The 22,577-nt window shown below is 48.3% G+C and overlaps 5 protein-coding genes across 5 annotated transcripts; 1 reads left to right on the top strand and 4 right to left on the bottom strand.

Annotated features, from left to right (window-relative positions):
* Positions 1 to 294: 294 nt before the first annotated feature.
* On the top strand, positions 295 to 8,373 carry N7479_001288 (uncharacterized protein; the record flags this gene model as incomplete). Its single annotated transcript, XM_057248985.1, has 13 exons — positions 295 to 839; positions 889 to 1,402; positions 1,469 to 2,144; positions 2,205 to 2,654; positions 2,710 to 4,868; positions 4,928 to 5,024; positions 5,073 to 5,110; positions 5,150 to 6,013; positions 6,071 to 6,367; positions 6,405 to 6,479; positions 6,538 to 6,878; positions 6,933 to 7,410; positions 7,486 to 8,373. 13 exons carry the CDS (start codon positions 295 to 297, stop codon positions 8,371 to 8,373), a joined length of 7,422 nt encoding a protein of 2,473 aa, XP_057113417.1.
* A 1,101-nt stretch (positions 8,374 to 9,474) lies between these two features.
* On the bottom strand, positions 9,475 to 10,530 carry zrfA (high-affinity Zn(2+) transporter ZRT1; the record flags this gene model as incomplete). Its single annotated transcript, XM_057248984.1, has 1 exon — positions 9,475 to 10,530. One exon carries the CDS (start codon positions 10,528 to 10,530, stop codon positions 9,475 to 9,477), a length of 1,056 nt encoding a protein of 351 aa, XP_057113416.1.
* A 1,658-nt stretch (positions 10,531 to 12,188) lies between these two features.
* N7479_001286 (putative bZIP transcription factor) lies at positions 12,189 to 14,232 on the bottom strand (the record flags this gene model as incomplete). Its single annotated transcript, XM_057248983.1, has 2 exons — positions 12,189 to 13,395; positions 13,451 to 14,232. The coding sequence occupies 2 exons, from the start codon at positions 14,230 to 14,232 to the stop codon at positions 12,189 to 12,191; spliced, it is 1,989 nt and encodes a 662-aa protein (XP_057113415.1).
* A 4,132-nt stretch (positions 14,233 to 18,364) lies between these two features.
* Positions 18,365 to 19,907, bottom strand: N7479_001285 (CCCH zinc finger protein; the record flags this gene model as incomplete). The annotated part of the gene is made up of 5 exons (XM_057248982.1): positions 18,365 to 18,936; positions 19,005 to 19,057; positions 19,106 to 19,217; positions 19,266 to 19,814; positions 19,862 to 19,907. The coding sequence occupies 5 exons, from the start codon at positions 19,905 to 19,907 to the stop codon at positions 18,365 to 18,367; spliced, it is 1,332 nt and encodes a 443-aa protein (XP_057113414.1).
* Positions 19,908 to 21,182: 1,275 nt separating this feature from the next.
* On the bottom strand, positions 21,183 to 22,454 carry N7479_001284 (transcription factor IIF subunit TFG2; the record flags this gene model as incomplete). The annotated part of the gene is made up of 4 exons (XM_057248981.1): positions 21,183 to 21,560; positions 21,620 to 21,816; positions 21,866 to 22,133; positions 22,197 to 22,454. The coding sequence occupies 4 exons, from the start codon at positions 22,452 to 22,454 to the stop codon at positions 21,183 to 21,185; spliced, it is 1,101 nt and encodes a 366-aa protein (XP_057113413.1).
* Between the last annotated feature and the right edge of the window lie 123 nt (positions 22,455 to 22,577).

Raw genomic sequence — 22,577 nt, 5'->3', positions numbered from 1 at the left:
CGCATTTTATTTCTTTGTAGTGTCTAGCAATATGACTGACCAGCCATTCAGGTACATATTATTCATCCGATAGCGGAGGATTTCGGAGGAAATGTGTGTCTAGCACCTCACAGAACCAGGATATGTAGGTACATATTGTGTGTAGATTTGGCCTAATCACCAATTTGTGAATTTACCCATAGTAAAAAAATCCAATACATCGTAATATCAGAGCTCAAACCACAGTTCAACCTTTGCTTTGCCTACTCTGCAGCCATCTTGATCCAGTCTCTAACTATCCATCATTCGACCAAAATGAACTCGACAACTGGACAAGTACAATCATCATGCAGAAACCACAAGGAGGATTTTGGGGAGCCAATTGCTGTCATTGGTATGGCAATGAGGCTACCAGGTGGTATTAGATGTGGAGATGAATTTTGGGAAATGCTCGTGAAGAAACGAGATGGCTTTTGCGAAGCGCCTCCCTCACGCTGCTCCAGAGAGGCGTCTAGCAGTCCCGATTGTGGAGATCTGAGCGAAACGAAAAAGGGGTTCTTTTTGCAAGAAGATCCAGCTTATTTTGACGCGTCTTTCTTTTCTGTTCCTCCCCACGAGGCGGCACGCCTGGACCCCCAGCAACGGCTCTTGCTAGAGGTGGTTTGGGAGTGCCTGGAGAACTCGGGGGAGACCAAGTGGCGCGGTGAGAAAATCGGTTGCTTTGTTGGTGTTTTTGGCGAAGATTGGCTAGAAATGTCGAATAAAGATCCTCAGTATCTGAATCAGATATATCCTATCGCCACCGGTGGTTTCGCGTTAGCAAACCAAGTGTCGTATCGGTTTGATCTGCTGGGCCCAAGGTGAGTGCGGTCCGCTGTCTTTATCTCAAAAAGCTCTGATCCCTTCTAGCATGACTATCCAAACGGCTTGCTCTTCATCCCTGGTCTGCCTTCATGAGGCCTGTCAAGCACTTCGATCTGGAGAGTGCTCAACAGCTCTAGTGGGCGGGACAAGTCTTATATGGAGTCCAACCATGACAGATGCCATGACCAAAAACATGGTTTTGTCACCGAGTGGTATTTCTCATACCTTCGATGCTGAGGCAGATGGTTATGGTCGTGGTGAAGGGATCAATTGCATATATCTCAAACCATTACGGGACGCACTTCGTGACAACGATGCGGTCCGCGCTATCATCCGCTCCACAGTAACCAACCACGACGGCAAGACCCCTAACTTTTCTCAACCATGTCCTATATCTCAAGAGAGATTGATTCGGCACGCGTATAAGATTGCAGGAATTGATGCTATCCACGAAACGCCTGTTTTTGAATGCCATGGGACTGGAACAGCTGTCGGCGATGTCATCGAGGCATCAGTTGTTGCAAAGATGACCCAAGGAGAAGAAACATATATTAGTGCTGTCAGTATTCTCTATTCGCAGAGCTTTTCACAATGAATCTCATGACTTATGTTGCACATTTCACAGGTCAAACCAAATGTTGGTCATTCTGAGGGTGCCTCGGGTATCACAAGCATCATTAAATCTATTTTGTCACTTGAACATAAGACCATCGCACCCAATATCCATTTCAAAACACCGAATCCCCAAATCCCATTCACCGAGGCAAATCTTCACGTCCCCTTAGAACCAACTCCGTGGCCTGCTGGGAGGCCCGAAAGGATCAGCGTGAATTCCTTCGGTATTGGGGGATCCAATGCCCACGCTATTCTGGAGTCCCCCTCTACAATATCTCCAAAGTCTCAAATCACATCGCTTGGAGGCTCTAGCTCACAGCTCTTGGTCCTGTCTGCGCACACTGCAGACACTCTTCGCAATCGCATTGGCCAGATCACTGACTATGTAAAGAATCACCCAGACCGCCTGTATGATCTTTCTTATACTTTGGCTTCGCGAAGATCGCATCTTTCTCACCGGACCTTTGCCGTGGTGCAGCCGAGTAATCCCATTCTAGACGATGCGGCGTTTTCCATATTCAATACCAGCTCCTCAAATGTCACCTTCGTGTTCACAGGCCAGGGAGCTCAATGGCCTGGAATGGGGCTAAGGCTTTTGTCCAGCTTTCCAACATTCAAGCAGGATGTCAAAAAGATGGATGAAGCACTTCAGCAGCTACCTAATGGCCCGAATTGGTTATTATATGGTTAGATTGAGGCCCCTACCCTCGAGGCTACAAGGATCTTTTGCCTAACGTACATACTAGATGAACTAAGACAAGAGAGTTCAACTGCTCGGGTCCACGAAGCCGAGTTCTCTCAGCCTCTCTGTGTTGCGCTTCAAATTGGCCTGGTAAATATTCTCAATGGTTGGGGAATTGAGCCTTCCACAGTTGTCGGACATTCGAGCGGAGAGATTGTGGCTGCGTATGCTGCCCGAGCTATTTCGATGAGGACTGCTATCGTTCTAGCATACTACCGAGGCAAGGTCGCACAACCGCTAGAAGGCTTAGGCGCCATGGTAGCCGTCGGACTTGCTCCGGACGAGGTGACACAGTACTTAACACCCGGAGTGGTTGTTGCTTGCCACAATAGTCCGCATAGTCTCACCCTATCAGGAGATAATGACTCGGTTGACCGTGCGATCAAAAGCATCAAGGCAGCAAATTCAGATACACTGTGCCGCCGGCTCACAGTGAAAATTGCTTATCATTCTAGTACATCGCTCCCTTGCACCCTGCTCTGGTAGGCTTGCGCTTACATTATTTGCAGACCACATGAAAAAGATTGGCTCTCAATATGAAGATTTTATCTCCAGCCATATCGAACACGAGCCAGGAATGATACCTTTCTATTCCAGTGTGACTGGCGACACAATCACTGACGCTCGCAAACTAGATGCATCATACTGGCGACAGAATCTGGAATCACCGGTACTTTTCACAGAGGCTATCCAAAGTCTACCTACTAGTGGAACCCCGGTCTTTGTAGAACTTGGGCCACACTCAGCCCTTGCCGCCCCTTTGCGACAAATCTTCCGGATTTTGACGGCGAGATCACCGGTCTATATTCCCACCTTATTTAGGTATGATGAAGATGTCCAAGGCCAGCTCCTACGAACGGCAGGACAGGCCTATGCAAGTGGCATTGGAGTCAATCTGCGAAGCATAATGGAGCCGGGCAACACGCTGGTAGACCTTCCACCTTATCCTTGGCAACATGATCGCTCCTACTGGAGTGAGAGTCGACTGAGTAGGGATTGGAGACAGCGCAAATTTCCGCACCATGAAATTCTTGGTTTGCAGGTCGTCGATACGACTGACCATGAGCCTTCTTGGCGCAATCTAGTGACATTGGACAATGTGCCATGGCTTATGGATCATGTTATCCAAGGCACTGTCACATTCCCTGGTGCTGGATTTGTCGCTATGGCAGGTGAGGCAGTCCAGCAGCTGTATCCCGACAGGGATAGTTATTCAGTGCGTAATACCACATTTATAACACCACTGCTGTTCCACGAGGGAGATCAGATCGAGCTGGTGACTAGCCTCAGTCCGATCGAAGTGGCTGACAGGGTCCCATCTGGCTGGTATGGTTTCAAAATCATGGCCCATGACGGAGAACGATGGACCATGCATTGTCAAGGTCAAGTAAGGGCAGGGGCCGACCATCCCCCAGAGCCATTCCCGATCTCTTCCTATAAGCGAGCTGTGCCATCTGAGGGTTTGTACCGTGTGCTCCAAAGGAGTGGAATAGATTACGGCCCTCAATTCCAGGGCCTAGAGCAGATCACAGCAGATCCCACCGGACCAAGGGCAACTGCCACTGTTCTGGGCAACCGCAGGCTGCCTGGGAGCAGGTATTCGCTGCATCCTACGGCAATTGATCAATGCCTCCAACTTATGGGCGTGGCCTGTTCTAAGGGCTTGCTACGGCATCTCACAACTATTTATGTTCCAGCTATTATAAATTCTCTGTTTGTCGGACCAGGAGGTCCACCTATGCCAGCAAGCGCCCGAACCAAGGGTGGTACAAGGGATGGACAACTAGGCGATGCTATTGCCATGCTAGGTGATCGAGTGGTCCTCTCTATTCAAGGAGCTTACCTTTTCGCCTTGGAAAAGGATCACATAGATTCTGGAACTGGGCTCGCAGGCTCAGTAAGCCATCTTGAGTGGAAATCTGACATTGATTTCTTCCCCTCGACAGCACTTCTGTCTACACCACATGATTATACATTACAGGCCATGAATATCAGAGCCTTGGGTCAGCTATCTGCGCTTTTTGTTCTGGAGACGGCGGAACAAATTAGAGATGTCCAACCAGCATCATCACATTTCACAAAATGGAAGAAGTTCATCCTGGACGCAGCTTTCAATACTAAAACAAGTGGAGAACAATCTATCTACCCAGAGTCAGATCAATGGGCATTAGTAAGTTCTGCAGACAGACAGGAAATGATACAGAAGGTGTCGAGGGAGATCAAATTTACGTTTGATGCTCCACTTGCGGAGTGCATGCAGGTCATTTTCGATAACTGCAAAGCATTCACATCTGGAGAAAGTAGCTCATTGGAGGTCCTCATGAAGGACAACCTCCTGCATCGCTTCCATGCTGCGCACACACAGTATGCTGACTGGAACCCGCTCCTCCCGTTACTCTGCCATTCCACTCCTGGTCTACGGGTCCTTGAGATTGGTGCAGGTACCGGCTCTGCAACCGCAATGGCTCTAGAACTTCTCAAATCCACGAGTGGGGAGCGCATGTATGGACAGTACGTTTTTACCGACATCTCCTCGGGCTTTATGTCCGCGGCAACGGAGAGATTCAGTTATGAGGAGTGCATGGAATACAAAGTTCTTGATATCAGCCTAGATCCCCTTGAACAGGGGTTTGATGCCCATAGCTTTGACTTGATCATTGCGTCCAATGTGAGTTTTTTTACTAGAATGGGTAGTTCCAACAGCGTTCAACTCACGTTCTTCTTCAGGTTCTCCATGCTACCCCTAGCATTCACACAGCACTCTGTCATGTGCATCGTCTTTTAAAGCCCACCGGACGCTTCTTACTCCATGAGATTAGCCCAGGTAGGTTACGAACCTCAAGCTTGATGTATTGAGCTGACCCAGCTATAGAGATTTTACTTGCAAATTTCACCATGGCAGGTTCCTTTGTCTAGCCCTAACATCCGTTTTGCTTACATATTTTATAGGGTATATTTCCCGGTTGGTGGCTGGGTGAGGATGACAGTCGAGCAGAGCAACCGTACATCTCACCCAAGAGATGGGATCAGGAGCTAGGAGCTGCAGGTTTCACTGGAGCAGATGTCACGGCTTATGATCAAAAGCCGCCATATCATATATCCGCTAGCATGTTGTCACGACCGGTGGACGCGATTTCCATACCTACTGATATCTGGCTGCTCACAGGCAATTCTACCCTGTGTCAGTGGGCGAGTGATATTGAGTCGCTATTTCGTGACGAAGGCTACAGCACTACTAGGACTACCTTGCACCAAGCGCCCCCCAAGGGCAAATTCATCGTATCTCTGCTGGATCTGGAAGGAGCCCCAATAGGTTCCCTTCCAAAGAACGACTACGAGATATTCCAACGCTACATAGAGCAAGCGCAAGAATCCCAAATCCTCTGGGTCACACAGTCAACCTCCCATACCTGCTCGGATCCAATGTTTGGCTTTGTTCATGGGCTCGCTCGCACTTTACGGGCAGAGCTGTTGCTTGATCTCTCAATTCTAGAGGTTCCCACATGGGACGCGGCGGCCGCAAAGGCCGTGGTCCAGGTGTGCGAGAAGATACAAAGATCCCGCGCGCACTCCCTTCCCGATCCAGAGTATGAATTCGCATTTCATGAAGAGAAGATCAAAGTCGGCCGATACCACTGGACACCTCTCATTGAGCAACTCGCAAGCCCACCTCGATCAGACGCGTCCCGAAAGCTAACTCTGACGGCATACGGACTTTTGGATACGTTACACTGGGCCGAGAAAGAGCCATGCTATGAATTAGATAAGGGGCAGGTTGAAGTTGAGATGGACTACGTAGGACTGAACTTCAAAGTATGTTCCTGTCGTCCCAAACTAATCTTGTATAGCTCGCTAATTAAGATATTCCAGGATATGATGGTTGCAATGGGCTTTTTCGGAAATAAAGAAGATCTCGGCCTCGAAGGCAGCGGTATTGTGCTCCAAGTTGGAGCCGAGGTGACGGATATTACAGTGGGGGACCGTGTGGTCTTGATGCATTCTGGGGTTCTGGCCTCAAACGTTATAGTGCCTCGAGAAGCTTGTATCAAGCTACCGCAGGGGTTATCAATGGCGGATGCTGCCACGATGTTGACAGGCTATGTCACTGTTCTCTATTCGCTTCTTGAGATTGGTGCTTTGAAGAAGGGCCAGGCAAGTCACTATTGTGTTCTTTGGCTATTGATAATAACTGACATGATACCAGTCCGTCCTGATTCACTCGGCGTGTGGCGGAGTCGGACTAGCGGCTCTCCAAGTATGCCAGGCTGTTGGTACTGAGGTCAGCCCACTTCTCAATGAGTGATCTGGTTACGGGAGCTGCTAATCAGTCAATATAGATCTACACCACCGTCGGCAACGATAAAAAGGTAGCATATTTGATGGAGGATTTCGGTTTACCTCGAGACCGGATCTTCAACTCTCGCAACACCTCCTTCCAACCGGACTTGATGCGTGCCACCGGTGGACGGGGAGTTGATCTAGTGCTCAACTCATTGTCAGGTAACTTATTACACGCTTCATGGGAATGCGTTGCGAAGTTCGGTCGGATGGTTGAACTGGGAAAACGCGACTTCATAAGTCATGGAATGCTTAATATGAGCCTTTTCGAAGCCAACCGATCATTTTTCGGCGTTGACCTTGCACAAGTTTGCAAGGAAACTCCGGATATTCTCAAAAGGTTTGTCCCGGGTGGATGCTAAGAGAAAAGGAAGGCTAACTTGACACATCGCAGTACCCTAGCAACATTTTCAGACTGGTATCGTCAAGGAAAAATCGGACCTATCAAACCTGTCAAAATTTTTGACGCGGTTGATATTGTCAGTGCATTCAGATATATGCAGGCCGGCACCCACCTAGGTAAGATTCTGGTGCGTATGCCATCCGCCGTAGACACTTTGCCTCCTCCAGTTGTGAAAAAATTCCCGTCATTCCGATCCGACGCCGCTTATCTGCTCATTGGCGGGCTCGGGGGTATTGGGCGATCCGTGTCAACATGGATGGTCGAACAAAATGCGCGAGAACTTGTATTCCTCTCACGGTCAGCTGGCAAATCTGAGGAGGATCAATCATTTATTCACGAACTTGAAGCGCAAGGTTGCCAAGTTATTTGCGTGGCAGGTAATGTAACCAACCTCACGGATGTAAAGGAGGCTGTTGCCGCATGCACGCGGCCTCTTGCTGGTGTCCTCCAGATGGCAGTCGACTTGAAAGTAAGGATTTTTCTGTCTTTTTACTCCAACGTCGTCCCGAATATGGACAGTGACTAACCTCTGACGTCGTATTAGGATCGACTCTTCCTACAGATGAGCCACGAGGAGTGGGAGGCTGCACTGGCGCCGAAAGTCACTGGAACCTGGAACCTGCACCATGCCACATTGCAACACTCACTGGATTTCTTCGTCGTGTTTGGCTCAATTGCCGGAATATGTGGTAACACTGGCCAGGCCAATTATGCAGCGGCAACTACATTTTTGGAAGCATTCACCCGCTATCGACGGCAGCAGGGACTTTCTTCCTCTATCTTGCACCTCGGTGTGGTTGGAGATGCGGGTGCTGCAAGTCGCAACTCCCGATTCCTTCAAAGAGTACAATCAATTGCGCTACATGTGCTCCATGAAACTGAAGTGATTGACGGACTCGCTGCAGCGATCAATATTTCCCCGGTTGGTGGTTCTAACGCGAGCGGCGCAATAGCAATGGGACTCGCGCACACGAGGCGGCGCGCCGACCTCCCAAAGGAAATCTTCCTCGGTGGACGCGACGCTCGATTTTCGATCTATCCCAACCTTGAGTCTACGAGCGCTAGCCCTGGCGGGGATCAATCCTCTCATGCAAATGCATTAAAGGCCCTCCTTGCTCAGATACAAGCAGATCCTTCATTGACGGGCAAAAAGGAGACTGAGATAGCCTTGATGAAGGAACTGGGCAAATTTATCAGCCATAATCTTACAGGGCAGACACAAGATGAAGGGCCAGATTCTGCGGATGACACTGAGACAATGGCCGCCATAGCAGTTGATTCCCTCATGGCCATAGAGGTTAGGAATTGGCTACGGAGGTCTCTGGGCCTGGAGATTCCAACGGTGGAAATCAACCGAGCAGGTACATTAGGTGGCTTGGTGAAGGTCGTCTTAAAGGGACTTGGGGAGAAATATGATCAACAAGCTACCTAAGAAGTTGCTGCTGGTCAGTTGCAATTAGATAGCTAGACAGAATTTTGATACATAAGTTCAGAAGATGCTTTCAAGTTGGTCTCTTGGTCACGTCAAATTTGGCCTAAATTTCAGGCCCTTTGTCCTTAAAATATAGTTGAACAGACAACATCACAACTCCTACACAATATGCATTTCATAAATTCCCAGGGCCATCGAGCTCCTTTAGTCGATCCTTTCGAGTGGTCGACATCGTGTTCGAACCATTTTCGCTATTACAGAAACTGACCTCGACATTCCGATTTAACAATAAATTCTGCCAATTCAGCAGCCGGATATTTCTTAACACATGCATCATTATCAACAATTAATTATGGACACCGAACAAAAAAGGAAGTTCCTTCGACCAGAGTTTCAGGCCGCGCGGCTTTCTCACTGACTGCTTCACCTGTTTCCACTAAGATTTCAAGAAAAAAAATTGCGCCCGCTATTCTCGCTTCCTCTTAGTGGAGTAGGCGAGATTCTACCATCATGCCATCCGGCAAAAAGAAACGTCCCCGGGAAGGCTTGAACTTCCAACCTCCCGATTAACAGTCGGACGCGCTAACCAATTGCGCCACGGAGACTTCTATGGATCCCAATGATCAATCAAAGCTCTGTTATTTCAAGTGCAAACAGGTTTGTGGTCTTCGCAGCTCGTGCAGCGAAGAGCCCTAACTTTCTGGCAAAGATATTGAACGAGGTACGCAGGAGGGGCTCGGCAATGAAATTTTTATCTAGCATGTCGTAGGCGTTATGACTTAGAGAAAGTCAATGGAGGCATTTTGATCAATCATAACATGGAAGTTGCCTCGGTTCTCAACTGGTTTGGAAACGAGCAACGGCACTTGGTGACATTGATTCTAACATTACTGTCTATCGTACTCGTGAAAAGGAAAATTGGAAAATTGGAAAATTGGCAGAAATGCAGCCGATCTGCGTATCGTTTCCTCGAAACTCAATTAAGCTGCCAGTTTTTAAACTAAATTATATCCATTATCGCAGTTCAACATCTTACAATTCACCCATGTGCACCTCGGGGCCGAAGACACACCATCTCTAGATCTCCAACTTAATTCCCGTTCAAGCCCACTTCCCAAGCAGAGCCATAATACCGGCACCAAGAATCATAGTCAGGACCATGAAAGCTAACCTCCTGTTATCCTGCGTGCGGTGGGGATCAAACAAGAAATCACGAGCAAGAAGTTCAACTAGACCAGTGTACAGCAAGATTCCAGCCGAGATGGAGTCCAGCACACCGGACACAACATTGGCAGTGAACGAACCAGGGTTATAAGTCGTGCGCACACCAAGACCAATAGCAATGGCAATTGGAGTTGTCAGCCCATAGGCAGCACACAAGAACCAAGGCAGCCAGCTTCCCTTCTTGAATGGGATACTCGACATACGCGCCCCAATACCAAGTCCCTCAAAAGACTGATGGAAGACCAGAACAGGGTAAAGTGTAGCAAACTCATCACCCGCAACACCAAGGTTCAGGCCAATAATGACAGAGTGGAAGATAACCCCGAACTCCAAGATCAGCAGCGCAGCAATCTGCTGTTTGACCGAGCGCTCGATTGCCAGCTCTTGAGTCTGCGACTCAATTTCCTTAACTTGCTTGTCGCCTGAGTGGCATGCTGAAACGCGCGAGTCCACACGCTGCACTTCACCTCCACTTGCCATCATAGGTTCTGGGTCTTCGCGACAGATACCGTACTTCATCTCGACCCAGCGCTCGGCGCCGAAATCCATGAGAAAGACAACCATCAATGATGTCAATACAATTGCCGGACACCACGAGTAGTCTGCCCAGTGGCCAGTCAGTCCGACGCAGGAGTTGCCACCGATTTCGTCATATGCGGGATCGAGGAGGTGAATGAAGGCTGTTGCGATGATCACACCGGCACCGAAGTACTTGGCGAATAGATAGACGTAGACTGGGATGCGCAGGCGTGGTGCGCGTTGTGCTAGCACGGGGAAGAAGGTCGCTGCTGAGGAGACGACAAGGATTACGAAAATGGCGGAAATTCGCGCGCCTAGTTGGCCGTTGTATTCGTTTCCCTCGGCATTAAGGTAGCAAACAATTTGAGCGGCGTCGGCTGTGTCCAGGTCAACATTGTGAGGATCAAAGGACATCTTGGCGGGCTTTGTATATTGGTATATCGTCCTTCGATGATGGAAGAGGCAGGGAAATGAACACGATAATCTTGACCTACGAATATTACAGGAATTGTTTGTCCATTTTATATCGGAGAAAAGTTCCCATTTTCTTCGGGTTCTCCGTTGTGTTGAGGACCTTGGGACGTTTCGGCCCCGATTGTATTAGCTTGATAATTAGCTTGCACTCTTTGTCGGAGGTTGCATTGACTAGGTTGTTTAATTCATGTTGAAGCCTCCAATATCATTACATTATCTAACTGGTTTTCAAAGTTCCTACGTGGTGTGTTACTATTGTGCTTAAGAACTTGGGCTTTGTTGGATGTCAAACGCCCAGGCGGGAGCAAACATCAGCCCTATACACGTTATTAGGAAATCAAGGCTCGGAGAATTTCTTGTCAAAGCTTGGAACGATGCAAGCATTTCACGCAGGTCTTGCCAGTGGGCCAAATCCCGTGGTAGTGATTGGGTATCAACACCATGAGTTGCCCCCAAGGTCCTTCAGCTAAGATTATGCGTGGGTCAAATCACATCACGTTTTCTTTTTATCGGGAGGATATGACTTAAAATGACAGGTGGTGCACAGTAGCTTGAACTTAGATGTCATTCTACCATTGCATATGTATATTCAGAGGTGTGGATAGTAGGTAATTCCAATATACTGACCCGATGTCCGCGATCCGCAAAGATATTTCTGTCCTCGGACCCGGACATAAGGTGCTAAGTCGGCTAGATCGAGTCAATAATAGATTAAACAATAGCCATTCCATCGCAAGAGCAGTTCATGTCGTGGTGAGATGTCACATTGTCATCTCTTCATCACATTCGTGGGCGTTGCCGCCAGCCATCTGTGGGTTCAGCACAAAATCACTCAGGCTAAAAGATACCTTGCAAGTTAATTCTATAGTCTAGGTGCGAACTTCTAGGGCTTAAAAGCCGAGGATCAAAAGAAGACGTTTGAAAACATGAAAAAGCAAGTTCATCCAGCCCGAAAGCAAGAGACCATCCCATTCTATTCCTAATACCGGACACTGTCCCAGCCCACATCACCAAATAGTAACATAAAACATAGTTCATAAAACAAGTCATAATAGGCACAGTTGAATGCAATCCACACATGCAAGGTTTCTTCATAACACGTTTCGTTTCTCGTACCCCATGTCCAAGATCTCACCCCAGTTTGCAGAGAGCATCCCAAGTCTGTACACATAAACACATAATTCAGTTTTCCACCATGTCGTTCGTATAATATAGTTCCCCTTCCATCAGTCAAAACAAGAAACAGAACAAGCCAATCGCTAAAATCATCACATCACTAAACAGAGTCCTGTGCCCGAGTGAACCTGACCCTGGGACCGAACTGAAAAAAAAATCAAAACATCGAAAATTATGTCAAAAAAAAAAAGATACATAAATAAGAGAAGAATAAAAACTGTTGCGTGATCTATCGTTGCACGCTAGAATTTCGAGGGCCATTGCTAGCCCGTATTTTTGAAGAAGAAGGAGATAAAAAAAAGGGGGCTAGATCAAGCAACAATCCCGAAGGACATCGCAAGAAATGCAAGAAAGGTAAAAGAAAAGAAGAAGAAGAAGAAAAAATACGGTCGTATCGCAAGACTAATCTCGAGAGAAAACTCTCAAGAATAGAAAATACCCTCCACCTTCACGGGAGTATCGTGATCCTGACCCTTCATCATACGGCGGAAATCCCGGACAACCTTCTCAGGCACACGGTCCCACATCAATGATCTAGAGTGCACATCCGAAGACAAAGCGGAGTGCATACGACTCTGCTGTGCGACGGTGTCACGCATCGCAGCAAACGCCTGCTGCAGAGTAGATGGCTGCTGTGGCTTGAAGTCTACACTATCATCCTCGAACGTCGTCAGGGAGTTGTACTGGTTCGCGTTCATTGTGAACACCTGCTCGCGCTCCTGCTCCTCTGTCGGCATCGCGAACGTGTTGTGCAGCTGGTCTAGATTTGAGGGGATGGGTTGCGCAGATCCCATCTGTGCCATCTCCATGCCGGTGATTGTCACCGGTGTAGGCCCGGTTGTTGTCACATGGTTGATGGAGTGGGAGTGGGTCACCTCGTGGCCCGGTGATGAGCCTAGCATTGCTTTCAGTACGTTGGCTGACTCGGCCCGATACTCTTCGGAGAGTTGGGTTAGGGAGTGGCCCGGTAGGGAGGTACTGTTTGAGGCGCAGAAGGCACCGAGAAGCAGGAACATGCAGAAGGCATTCCAGTTGATCGGCAGGTCTGACCCGTTGGTGGATTTCTCCGGGGCCTTGACCTGCTGGCCAACCTGAGAACGGGGGGTTTGGACACACTCTGGTTGCACAGGAGGTCCAGTAACCATCAAGTCGTCCCACGATTGGCTTTCCATGGTGGGGTTCTCGAAGCTGGTGAATTCACCAGACTGGCTTTCTTGAGCGGGATTTACGCCGCGCTTCAGCTGGTTAATTATCTCCTCCTGTCTCTTGTTTGTCTCCTCCAGTATGGCATTCCTCTTCAACAGATTGGCTGTCTCGCGCGTGTTCCTGAGGATAATTTCATCTTTCTCCATGTCCTGGCGTTGGATGTGCTCTGTCAACTGCGCATTGTAGAGGTTCAACTGGTGAATCTCGTACTTCAAGTTGTCCATTGCCCTCTGCATGTTCTGCAACTCCTCTTTCAGTTGCTCGATCATTCCTTTCAGTTGCTCGATTATTGCTTCTGGCTGCTTGATCATTGCTTTCAGTTGCTTGATCATTGCTTCCAGTTCGCTGATCCGGATTTCAAGTTCCTTAATCTTCTCTCCTTTTTCTTCAGCTTCCTTTTTCTTGCGTTGACGAGATTGAAGCCTGTTGCAATAAGGTTAGCATCTGATCCCAACTCATCGCATAGATCTCAACTTACGCTGCACATCGATTTCGCAGCAGTCGTTTGATAGCCTTGAACTCCTTCTTCTTCTCCTCGTCGGTGCTCTCCCTGATCGCGTCATCGATATTGTCCAAGGTCAGTTCAGCGGAGATTGGAATGCGGGAATTCCTCTTCCGAACTCCTTCTCCCCGACGCTGCGGGAAAGCAGCAGGGTACCTCGGGCTCCTTCTCGAGTGCATCTCTGCCTCGGCCGGATCCATGGGTGCCGGCATCCAGCCCTGGCTTGATTGCGGTGACATGGCGACACTGCCAGGAGTGGGAAATGCCATACTCCCACCGTACGAGACGGGGTTTAATGGCATAGTGTTGACGGGTCCAACCGCACCACCGGAAAAAGGAGCGTTAGCGCTCTGGTCTCCATTGGTAGCATAGTGATCATAGTGCATGGTCGGAGTACATGAGCCTGAGCCTGAGTCTGAATCTGACCGCGACATGGACCACGATGCCTGTGGGTAGGAAGGTAATTGCGGGCCGTCGATTGGCATGTACGAGGAACCCGCCGAGCTCATCATGGCATGCCCGAGCTGTGAATGCGAATTTGACTGTGACTGGCCGCTAGTATTTGAGTAGCTGGACCAGACGGAATCCCGATGTGAGTAGGCGGATGGGGCGTCATAGGAGGCACGGCGGTTGTTGGAAAGGTCTTCAGAACCTGGGTCCAAGATTCTGTCATCCAACACACTCATCTCGTCGTCTTCTGGTGTCACGTCTAACGATGGTGATTGTTGGTAGAATTCAGACTGGAAATATTGTGCCATAATGAAGAGGCGGTGTGTGTGTGTGTGTGTGTGTGTGTGTGTGTGGGGAGAGGGTGGGGGAAGATGATGATTTATTCAGAAATAGGCGTAGAATTAAATCACCAAAGAGGGAAAATAGTAGGTAGAGATATAGAAATCGAAGATGAAGATAACGGTGTAATTGTGCAGAGGGGAGAAATATGCTGTGATTTAGTTCCGGGGGGGAAGCAGGCTATGTATGAGCAGATGCAGTGCTCGTGCGGTTGACATTGTACCCACAGGTACCGAGTACCCATGCGGGTGATGGAGAATAGGCTGTCGATCAAGTACCCAGTACTCATCCAGCGGTCTGCGCGCGGGAGTAGAATTATGGCCCCCGGAGCAACATCTCCGTTATTGGCTGCATTGTTTTGCTTGGGCAGACCTGCATCTGTTGATGTTTGATTATTTTGGTTAGTATTTTGGTTAGTATTTTGGTTATTCAGCTTTAATTTTCTCTATTTGGATTTTCTTTGATATTTTATTTTTTATAGGACTTTTTTCCGTTTTAGTCTGATTTTTATGATCCAGTCTCGATGGTAATAGTGGCAGTTACTCGTTTACAGGTATGGAGTAATTACCGGCTACATATGTATACAACATCAGTACGAAGTATGTACACTAATATTGTATAGAGGATTTCCCTTTTTCTCTTCTTTTTCTCTGTACTTTGTCCTCCGTAAACCCGAAGCCATCACCGAAAAAATCTTCCAACATTAAGTGGGGGGGAAATCAGACGCTGGATTTATCGATAAACGATAGCCTATCGATCGATCCTCGTTCCGCCGGCTTGAGACAATCCCTGTCGCGGGGAGTATATGGTCTGTGCTATACCTTATTCACGGCGCTTAGGTAGAATACTAATTGCTACTTGGGACTTGTCCTGCACGTCTACTTGTAATAAGTATTTTTAAGTATCTTTCAGTACCTTTTCGGTACTAAACTCATCACTCATGAATGGTCAGATGTCCAGTTTAGATGTCATCCTCATTTGTATCCGCCGCTAACAGCCAATCATTCCCGAGTCAGTGCGACGATCCCTTTGGGCTGCGATCCACGGCGGTTTGATGTTTTGCTTTTTTGCTCTTTTAGTACTTATCTTAGGATTATTTTCTTTTCCCCCATTACGATCTTTGATGCTTCGGTATAGAATGAATCTTTGGGACGGGCTCGGCCCGTCGATCCACTGTTGGGCCACGGATGAGAAAAGGAAAAAAGAAATGGGAAAAAACGGGGGAAAAAAACAAAAACAAAAAAGGCACGGATGTCATGCACTGATCACTCGTCCCATCCAGATGACGACTGCACCCCTCCAAAATCAAAATCCGTCTACGGAAATACCCTGAAGATTAAGACTTTGGCTAGAGCGAGAGCTTGGGTTGAAAATCCTAGACGCCTGATCATGTTCAACCTAGCCGTGATCTACTTGCAGCTCTCTCTGCAGCTTCCATATGGCTGAAGCAGCCATCTTTCCAATTCTTACAAGCTCACAGACCACATTTAATTCGTGATCGACTATGCGGAGTGCAGGGGCATGATGCCATCGTATTTGACGGATGCCTTCCGGCTTGTCTATGTGCTGCGGGGTGAACACCCCCCTAATCTACCACCATTATTGCCCTAATATACCAGGATTAAATTTGGGCTGTCACTCAGCTGCGGTTACTCTTTGTTTTCCCTCCTACTTCCCCCAAAATTCAATAAGCCCTATGTTGAGCCTTGCCGCCCAAAGCGCAGACCCGGTTCCTGTTCCTGTCAGTTCCTCTCGACAACTCCCCGGAGCACAAACCTCCCTCGGCGGCAGCCCCTGAGTCTGTTCGCAGTCTATACATAGTACAGAGAGAGCCTGTGATAATGATAGGTCTGTCACCTGAGCGGCAGCTCGGCGGGTGGGAAACTTGGCCCGGATAAGATCTGGCGGTGAAAAAGCCGAGTCCGTCCAATGGAGACCCAGTCTACCATCGGCCACCCCGTTCACTACTATATTAGTCATAGACAGGCAACTCTTTTCAGTGCAAGGTACCCGATGGGATTTTTGTTTCTGCTCGGCAATAACGCGTCTACATCATACAGTACAGTCATCTGAGAAGCTGGGACCCGTATCATGGTAGTTACGTTATGTACAGACCGAGTATCCAGCACCTCATGCCTTTCCTCATGCAAGACTTACACTTACGCACTTCATGCGGTGAAGGTGAAACCACTGTTTTGCCATATGACTCAGAATGAAACTGGTGATCGACCTTCTTTGAACGAGCTAGAAGGTCATGGCAGGTCCACAGCTCCACCTGGGCACTCCCATTCTATTACTTATGTAGCAAATGGTCCACTTCTTCCACGGCTCCATACAACTTCAATACACCGTACACTGTATGTGCCCAAAGTCTCGAAAACATATCCCCGGCACAAGCTAAGCCGGATATGATCTCAAAGCCTCACTTTGAACGGTACCTGCCTGATATGCCGTGCACCGGGTACATTGGGCACATCATATGGGGGCAAACCAATGCCTAGGATTGGATGCAACCGGATCCCTAAATACTCCTTACTGGGCTTCTGTTATGCTCCACATGCCGAATGAGGAACTTGTTGACGTTTTTCATGTCTGTGGCCTGCCTATCGGGGAATCCGTCTTTCCTAGACCCGTCGGTAGAAGGACACTTGATCTCTGTGCCGAGGAGCATCGTTCACCGATCTAATGACTCATTTTCTGGCAGGGCGAAAGTAGGATGAGAGGATTTGAGAGTTTCTATCGCTTGCTGCGGTTGTGGCCAGGCAGCACGTCGTCGAAATGGGTTTGCAACGGGTGGGCCAAAGACCTACGATGATCGGAATTGTGGGACAAAGAAGCTATTATTCAGTATTTCGGGTAAACTGAGTCACTATCTCTCTCTAATTCTGTTCTCGTCCGATAGAATGTCTTTCTCTGCTACTATTCTCATCCGATTGATTCATATTCTTTTGTCCGATGACGTTCTGGTCTTGGTCTGAATAGACCTTTTGTCCTGCACTAAAGCCCAACCCAACAGAGGATTTGGACGTAGTACGATGATTAGTCTCATGATTCAATCAAGCTCAAGGGCCAAAACCAACACTAGATAGTATTGATAGGCAAGGGTCGATATGTGTGGCTTGACTTAGCCGCCGACGCTTTCAAGTGTTGGTGATACACAGAGCATAGGATTGTGACCAACTATCCAACAACTAGATATCACCAACAATAGATCACTTGGTTCATATGTACGGAGTAGTGATTTACTATCCATTCTGGGTAGACCTAGACTTGTCGCCGATTTGGACAAGTACTTGGCATTTTTCTGTTCAACTTGCTCAATACAAACCGTGGCGTTGATCACGATGTTACTACATATTTGTAAATGTTTTAGATTTGAACTCTGACTATTATCTATAACTATACCTACTCCCAGATCAATATCTGAAGCCTAAATTTGTATCCATGCTTTCTATGTCACTAGGTGCTATTTGATATATCCCTCCACGTCTTCACTTGAAAATTCTAGGGCACTGATATGCTAACCGCACAGAAAATGCTACGTATACACTACAACCAACAAGCACACAAAGGCATTCTAGACTCTGGTAATGTCTCGCTCAGCCTGCTTTCAATATTGCTTTTGTGACTTCAGCAAGTTCCACAGGCTGGGGGCCATCCTTGCAGGTGTCGGAAGGATATCCTAGGGTGTGGATTTCAATATTGCGCTGCCTACCACACAGGTCTATTTAGTTATCAAATATCATGCAATAGTGAGGCTTATCCATTCCTCGACGGTCACACAGCTTCCTATTTCATGTCGCCAGTCAGCAGGACATGGACCCTGCAGTTGTTTCCATCACGGTCACATGGCTCGTCGTGTGTGGGTTGCAGAGTATACCCCCTTGTCGACAGGTCCAACTATGATCAAAAAATATAGAGTCTAAAGAACTAATACACGTACAGGAAGAGACCTCGACTAAGCTATTCAGTTTCTTTTTTTTTTTTCAATTTCCTTTCAGCTGCATACTATCGACATGTTTTTGGGGTATGGGCAAAGCAAACGAAAGGCAAGAATGAAAGCGCACTATCCAATCAACTACAAATGGCAGGATTTAGGATTTAGAAGCGGATAAAGTCTTGCTGCTGCGACAACTCGCCGCTATCCACACCTTCGATCAGTTCTTCGGGGGAATCGTCGAACGCATCCGAGTCAACGTCATCCGAATCAATAGCATCGTAATTCTCTTCCTCGCTAGACGGGTCAGAGTCATCCTCACCCAAATCAGCTTTACTAGCAGCAGCCGCAGCAGCCTTGCGGATCTGGCCCGCGCGGTCGACGTGTGGCAGCTGGCAGCGCTTCTTGTGGCAGGCACCAGTGTTGGCATAGTCTGGGCATTCATGGACATGCTTATCTTCGCATGCGTCGCCCTTCTCGCAGTATCCTAGTGTTGCAAAGGCACGGCAGACGGGGGCACCGGGTGTCACGCGAATGTGGGCATAACGACATTCCGGATTGGCGCAGCGTCCTCTAAGGAAATGCATACAGGTGGGGGAGCGGTGGGGCGAGGGCTCATGGGATAGATCACAGCTACTACCTGCGGCACATTGGCCTGTTTGAAGGAAGTCCTTGCACATAGCGACCTTACTGGGGTCATGGACAAATTGGCAGGTCGGGCCTTTGTAGCATGTGCCTGGAAAAACAAAAATATTAGCTTTTGGAAATGCTGATAGCAGTATGGCCCGTCGGAAAACAAAATACCGGTTGTTGTAAATCTCTTGCAAAGCTCATCGCGTTTCTTAACAGTGTGGCCCCTATGAAAAGGTCAGTATATGGTAGCCATTGCCAAAATCAAAACTCACTTCTTCATAGCTACAGCACCTAGACGGTGTAGGTTTCCGTTTTTGCTTCGCACAAAGGACACATCGGCCACTGTGACGCGTTTGGGGGTATTGTTGGCAGTACTGGGGTCATCTATGAAGGGTAAGCAAATTCGAGGCGAAGAGCGAAGAGAATACGCACTTGAAATACGAATCAGTTTGCTTCCGCCATTTGCAACCCTGAAGGCGACACCATTGACAAGAATTTGATGGCCAGCTGCAGGGTTTGCAGTGGTGGAAACCATTGCATTAGCACCTGGACCCTGGGCATATCGAAGCACTTTCGCTTTCTCGTACTCAGTTTTTTTCTGTTCTTTAAGCTTGCGGGTTCGTTCCATATCCTTGGTCCTATCCTGTGCTTTCCGATCGTATACAGCAGGGTTGATCAGCTGCATGTGGCGATCGTGCTTCACAACCCAACCACTGCCAGTCGAAGATGGTGTTGGAACCACTGCGCTGCCGTTGCCACTTATCGGTGCGGGGGAGGAGCTTGCACTGGGATTTGAGCCAGCACCTGCAGTGTTTAAAACAAGCGTGCGATGCCGGTGGGGAACAGCTGCTCCCCGACGTCCTCGGCCGCGTCCCCTGTAGTATGGGGTCCATCCTGGATGAGAAGGGGCATGACGAGACACATATTGAGACTGGTGGTTAGCTGGCTGGGCCTCTTGCGTCTTGTGGCGGTTTATTTGGCCTTCTCGGGTTAGCTTTGTGTTGACGGTAAGCTGGTATTGAACCCACCTGCAAGCTGGCCGATCTTGGCCAGGAGATCGTCATTTTCGCTCATGATGACTATCTGAAGCTAAGAGGGCAAGTCAGCGGCAGATAAAAAATATCTGAGGGTTTCTCAGATTGAGATCGAAAGCTGGGGGATATTTCAGAATAAGATCTGAGCTGGTGATGCGGATGAAGCAAGCCGCGCCCATTCAGCGCTGGATCCCGAGAGTTTTAGTTTGTAAAGTTTGCATACTCTTTGTGCCTTAGGCGCGCCATACGAGTGGCGAAGAGGTCCGTGCTCGGATGACGAGGACGTCACCAACTATCAGGCTAAACAGTATGTACTAAGTATACTGAGACAGAAAAACGCCTCTTGGAGGCCTGAGCAGTTACCTGAAGCCAAAGAAAAACTTACTTCAGTATTAGCACTTCATTTTAGCGCCACTAGAGACCATATCCATTCCGAATAAACACACCAACGAAACCCGTGAACCTCGCGCACAAGTGCATAAAAAGCACTTCACGATTAAGAAGACATAACTAGTGTCTATGTATTCAGAAGCTTGTTGATATACACCCGCCGCCTACACCAGCGATGACGAAACAATGTGGAAACTAAATCCTTGCTCAAAATCATCCCCAGTGGATACGCTACTGCTATAGTTCGACTCTCACCAGGCAATCTGAACCTTACATCAAAGCCATTCGATAAAAGGCGCTCCTAGGCTGACAATTCCAGGCCCATTAATTGTCGGTTCGACGCGCTGAAACATCATGAAATGTCTGCAATTTTGATGGACGCAGCTTCCGACTAGGCCAAGGAAATGCTCACAAGGTGGTCGGTCACTACTAAACTTAGAGAGATATGAGGTTCGAATATACCAATTGAAGGCCACCTGAAATCACTAATCGATATCAAGTGTAGTAGCAGATAGAAATTCTTACTCTATTATCGAGGCTAAGTATCAAGGGATAACCACCCTTTTTGTATAGCAATTCTAGCCAACAAGCTTGATCCGCTCTAACATCTTGTAATAACTCGTAGATATGCCCGCGTATACCACCAGCCCATGTCAGTCAGTGAGAGTTCCTTTCTACCATGTACCGCTAAGCACCCATTCACCTCCCCAACACTTCAACCACTAATGTGTCAGCCTTGTGCATGAAAGTTGGGACTATTGTATAGGACGAAGGCCAACATTGTATGTAATTCATTTGTTCATTCCATTCTATTGCTATTTTCCGAATTAAACCGGGACTTCCGGCATCTCCTTGAAAGCCTTAACGCCAGGGCCCTGCTTATGCAACATATCGAAGCCGTTAATTGTCTGTTGTCTGTATGTGTTTAAACGTTCTCAAAATGGACGTCGTCCTGATCCGTAGCCATTCCAGAAGCCGGATCTTCCTCTGACTCGAAAGGATCGTCGGCTCCTGGTGGCAACTCTGCCTTTGCATTTTCCATCGCATTCGAATACTGGCTGTGAGTTGCCTCAGGCTTCAGTTCCCAAGTCATAGCGAAGTCACCAGCCTTGACAAGGTGTGCAACCATCTCCAAAGTCTGCTTGAGATAGGCCTCTGGCTGTGCCAGCCGGGCTTTGAGTGTCTTAAAGGGCCAGTATTTGAATTCGCGGAAGCACTGGAAGATAAGGTCCAGAAGCTCGTTCTGCGGCATACGGGTAGACTTGTTCTCTTGGGATTTTCCTTTGGAAGTTCGTGTGGCTTGCTGCAGACGAATTGAGTATTCTTGCCTCAAAAAAAGAAACTTAAGTGCAAAAGACATACCACAAACTGTCCCCTTTCGGTGGGAAGAGCATGGCGCGCCTGGATGATCTTCCCGGGGATTTTATCAATGAAGACGGTTTCCTTTCGAGGTTTCAGAGCTTCCAGCGCTCGCTTCTCAGAAATCCGTCGGAATTCCTCATTCTCCACTGGAAGACAATTGAACTCTTCACTGACCGCGCCGGCGAGGGCGGTATGTTCTAAGAATTGTGAGCAAATAAAACTTACCATCTCTGCAATATGACATACTTGGTATCGTCTTTCGCACATAGGGCTCCCATCTCTTGCCCTGTTCCCGCCGCTTCGCTTCACGTTTCTGGGCTTCGTACAGAACCGAGCGCATTTCGCCAAATGTAGCCATGCGGTTCTCGACACCGGGAATATCCTTCTCGGTGAAAACGTACGTATTGTGGGTGAGGTGTGATCCAGTACCTGATGGGTCGACGGTTTGACGCTGGAGTGTGTAGTCCTTGGGAATTTCCCGATTATCTGGGCGATCATGTAGGCGCAAACTGACCTGAGAAACGGATAGGCGTCAGAATCTGCTAGGAACTTGCTATACACATATCTTCCCACTTACCCTCTTGATGTCGTTCGGTGTCCCCTCCACTCTCATAGTACCAAGCTCGATCTCTTCATCATCGTCCAGGTGGGCCCAGTGCTCCCACAGCGATCGAGGCAGTCGGGAGAGCCACACGTTCTGACCTGCTTGTGTAAAATCTAGATCTCCGGCATCTTCGTAAAGGTCTTCTTCGTCTATGTCCCTAAGGACGATGTCCTTGCTGTCAGGATCTTCCTTGAAGTACGGGCGATCCGGGTCCTGCTTGACCTGGGCCATGCTGGGTGCGGGGTCGCTCGAGGACAGTCAGAATTGAGAGGAAGTGATGGTGTAACAAATGCGACCGTCGAGGCGCCACTGGATTTCTGGGGTGAGAAAGTGGTAGATGGGGTGAGAAGCGCG

Source organism: Penicillium vulpinum, assembly GCF_028829585.1.
Source record: "Penicillium vulpinum strain IBT 29486 chromosome Unknown utg000001l_segment0_segment0, whole genome shotgun sequence".
Lineage (NCBI taxonomy): Eukaryota > Fungi > Ascomycota > Eurotiomycetes > Eurotiales > Aspergillaceae > Penicillium > Penicillium vulpinum.
Note: the sequence above shows the minus strand (reverse complement) of the source record. Positions and strands in the feature narration are given on the sequence as shown.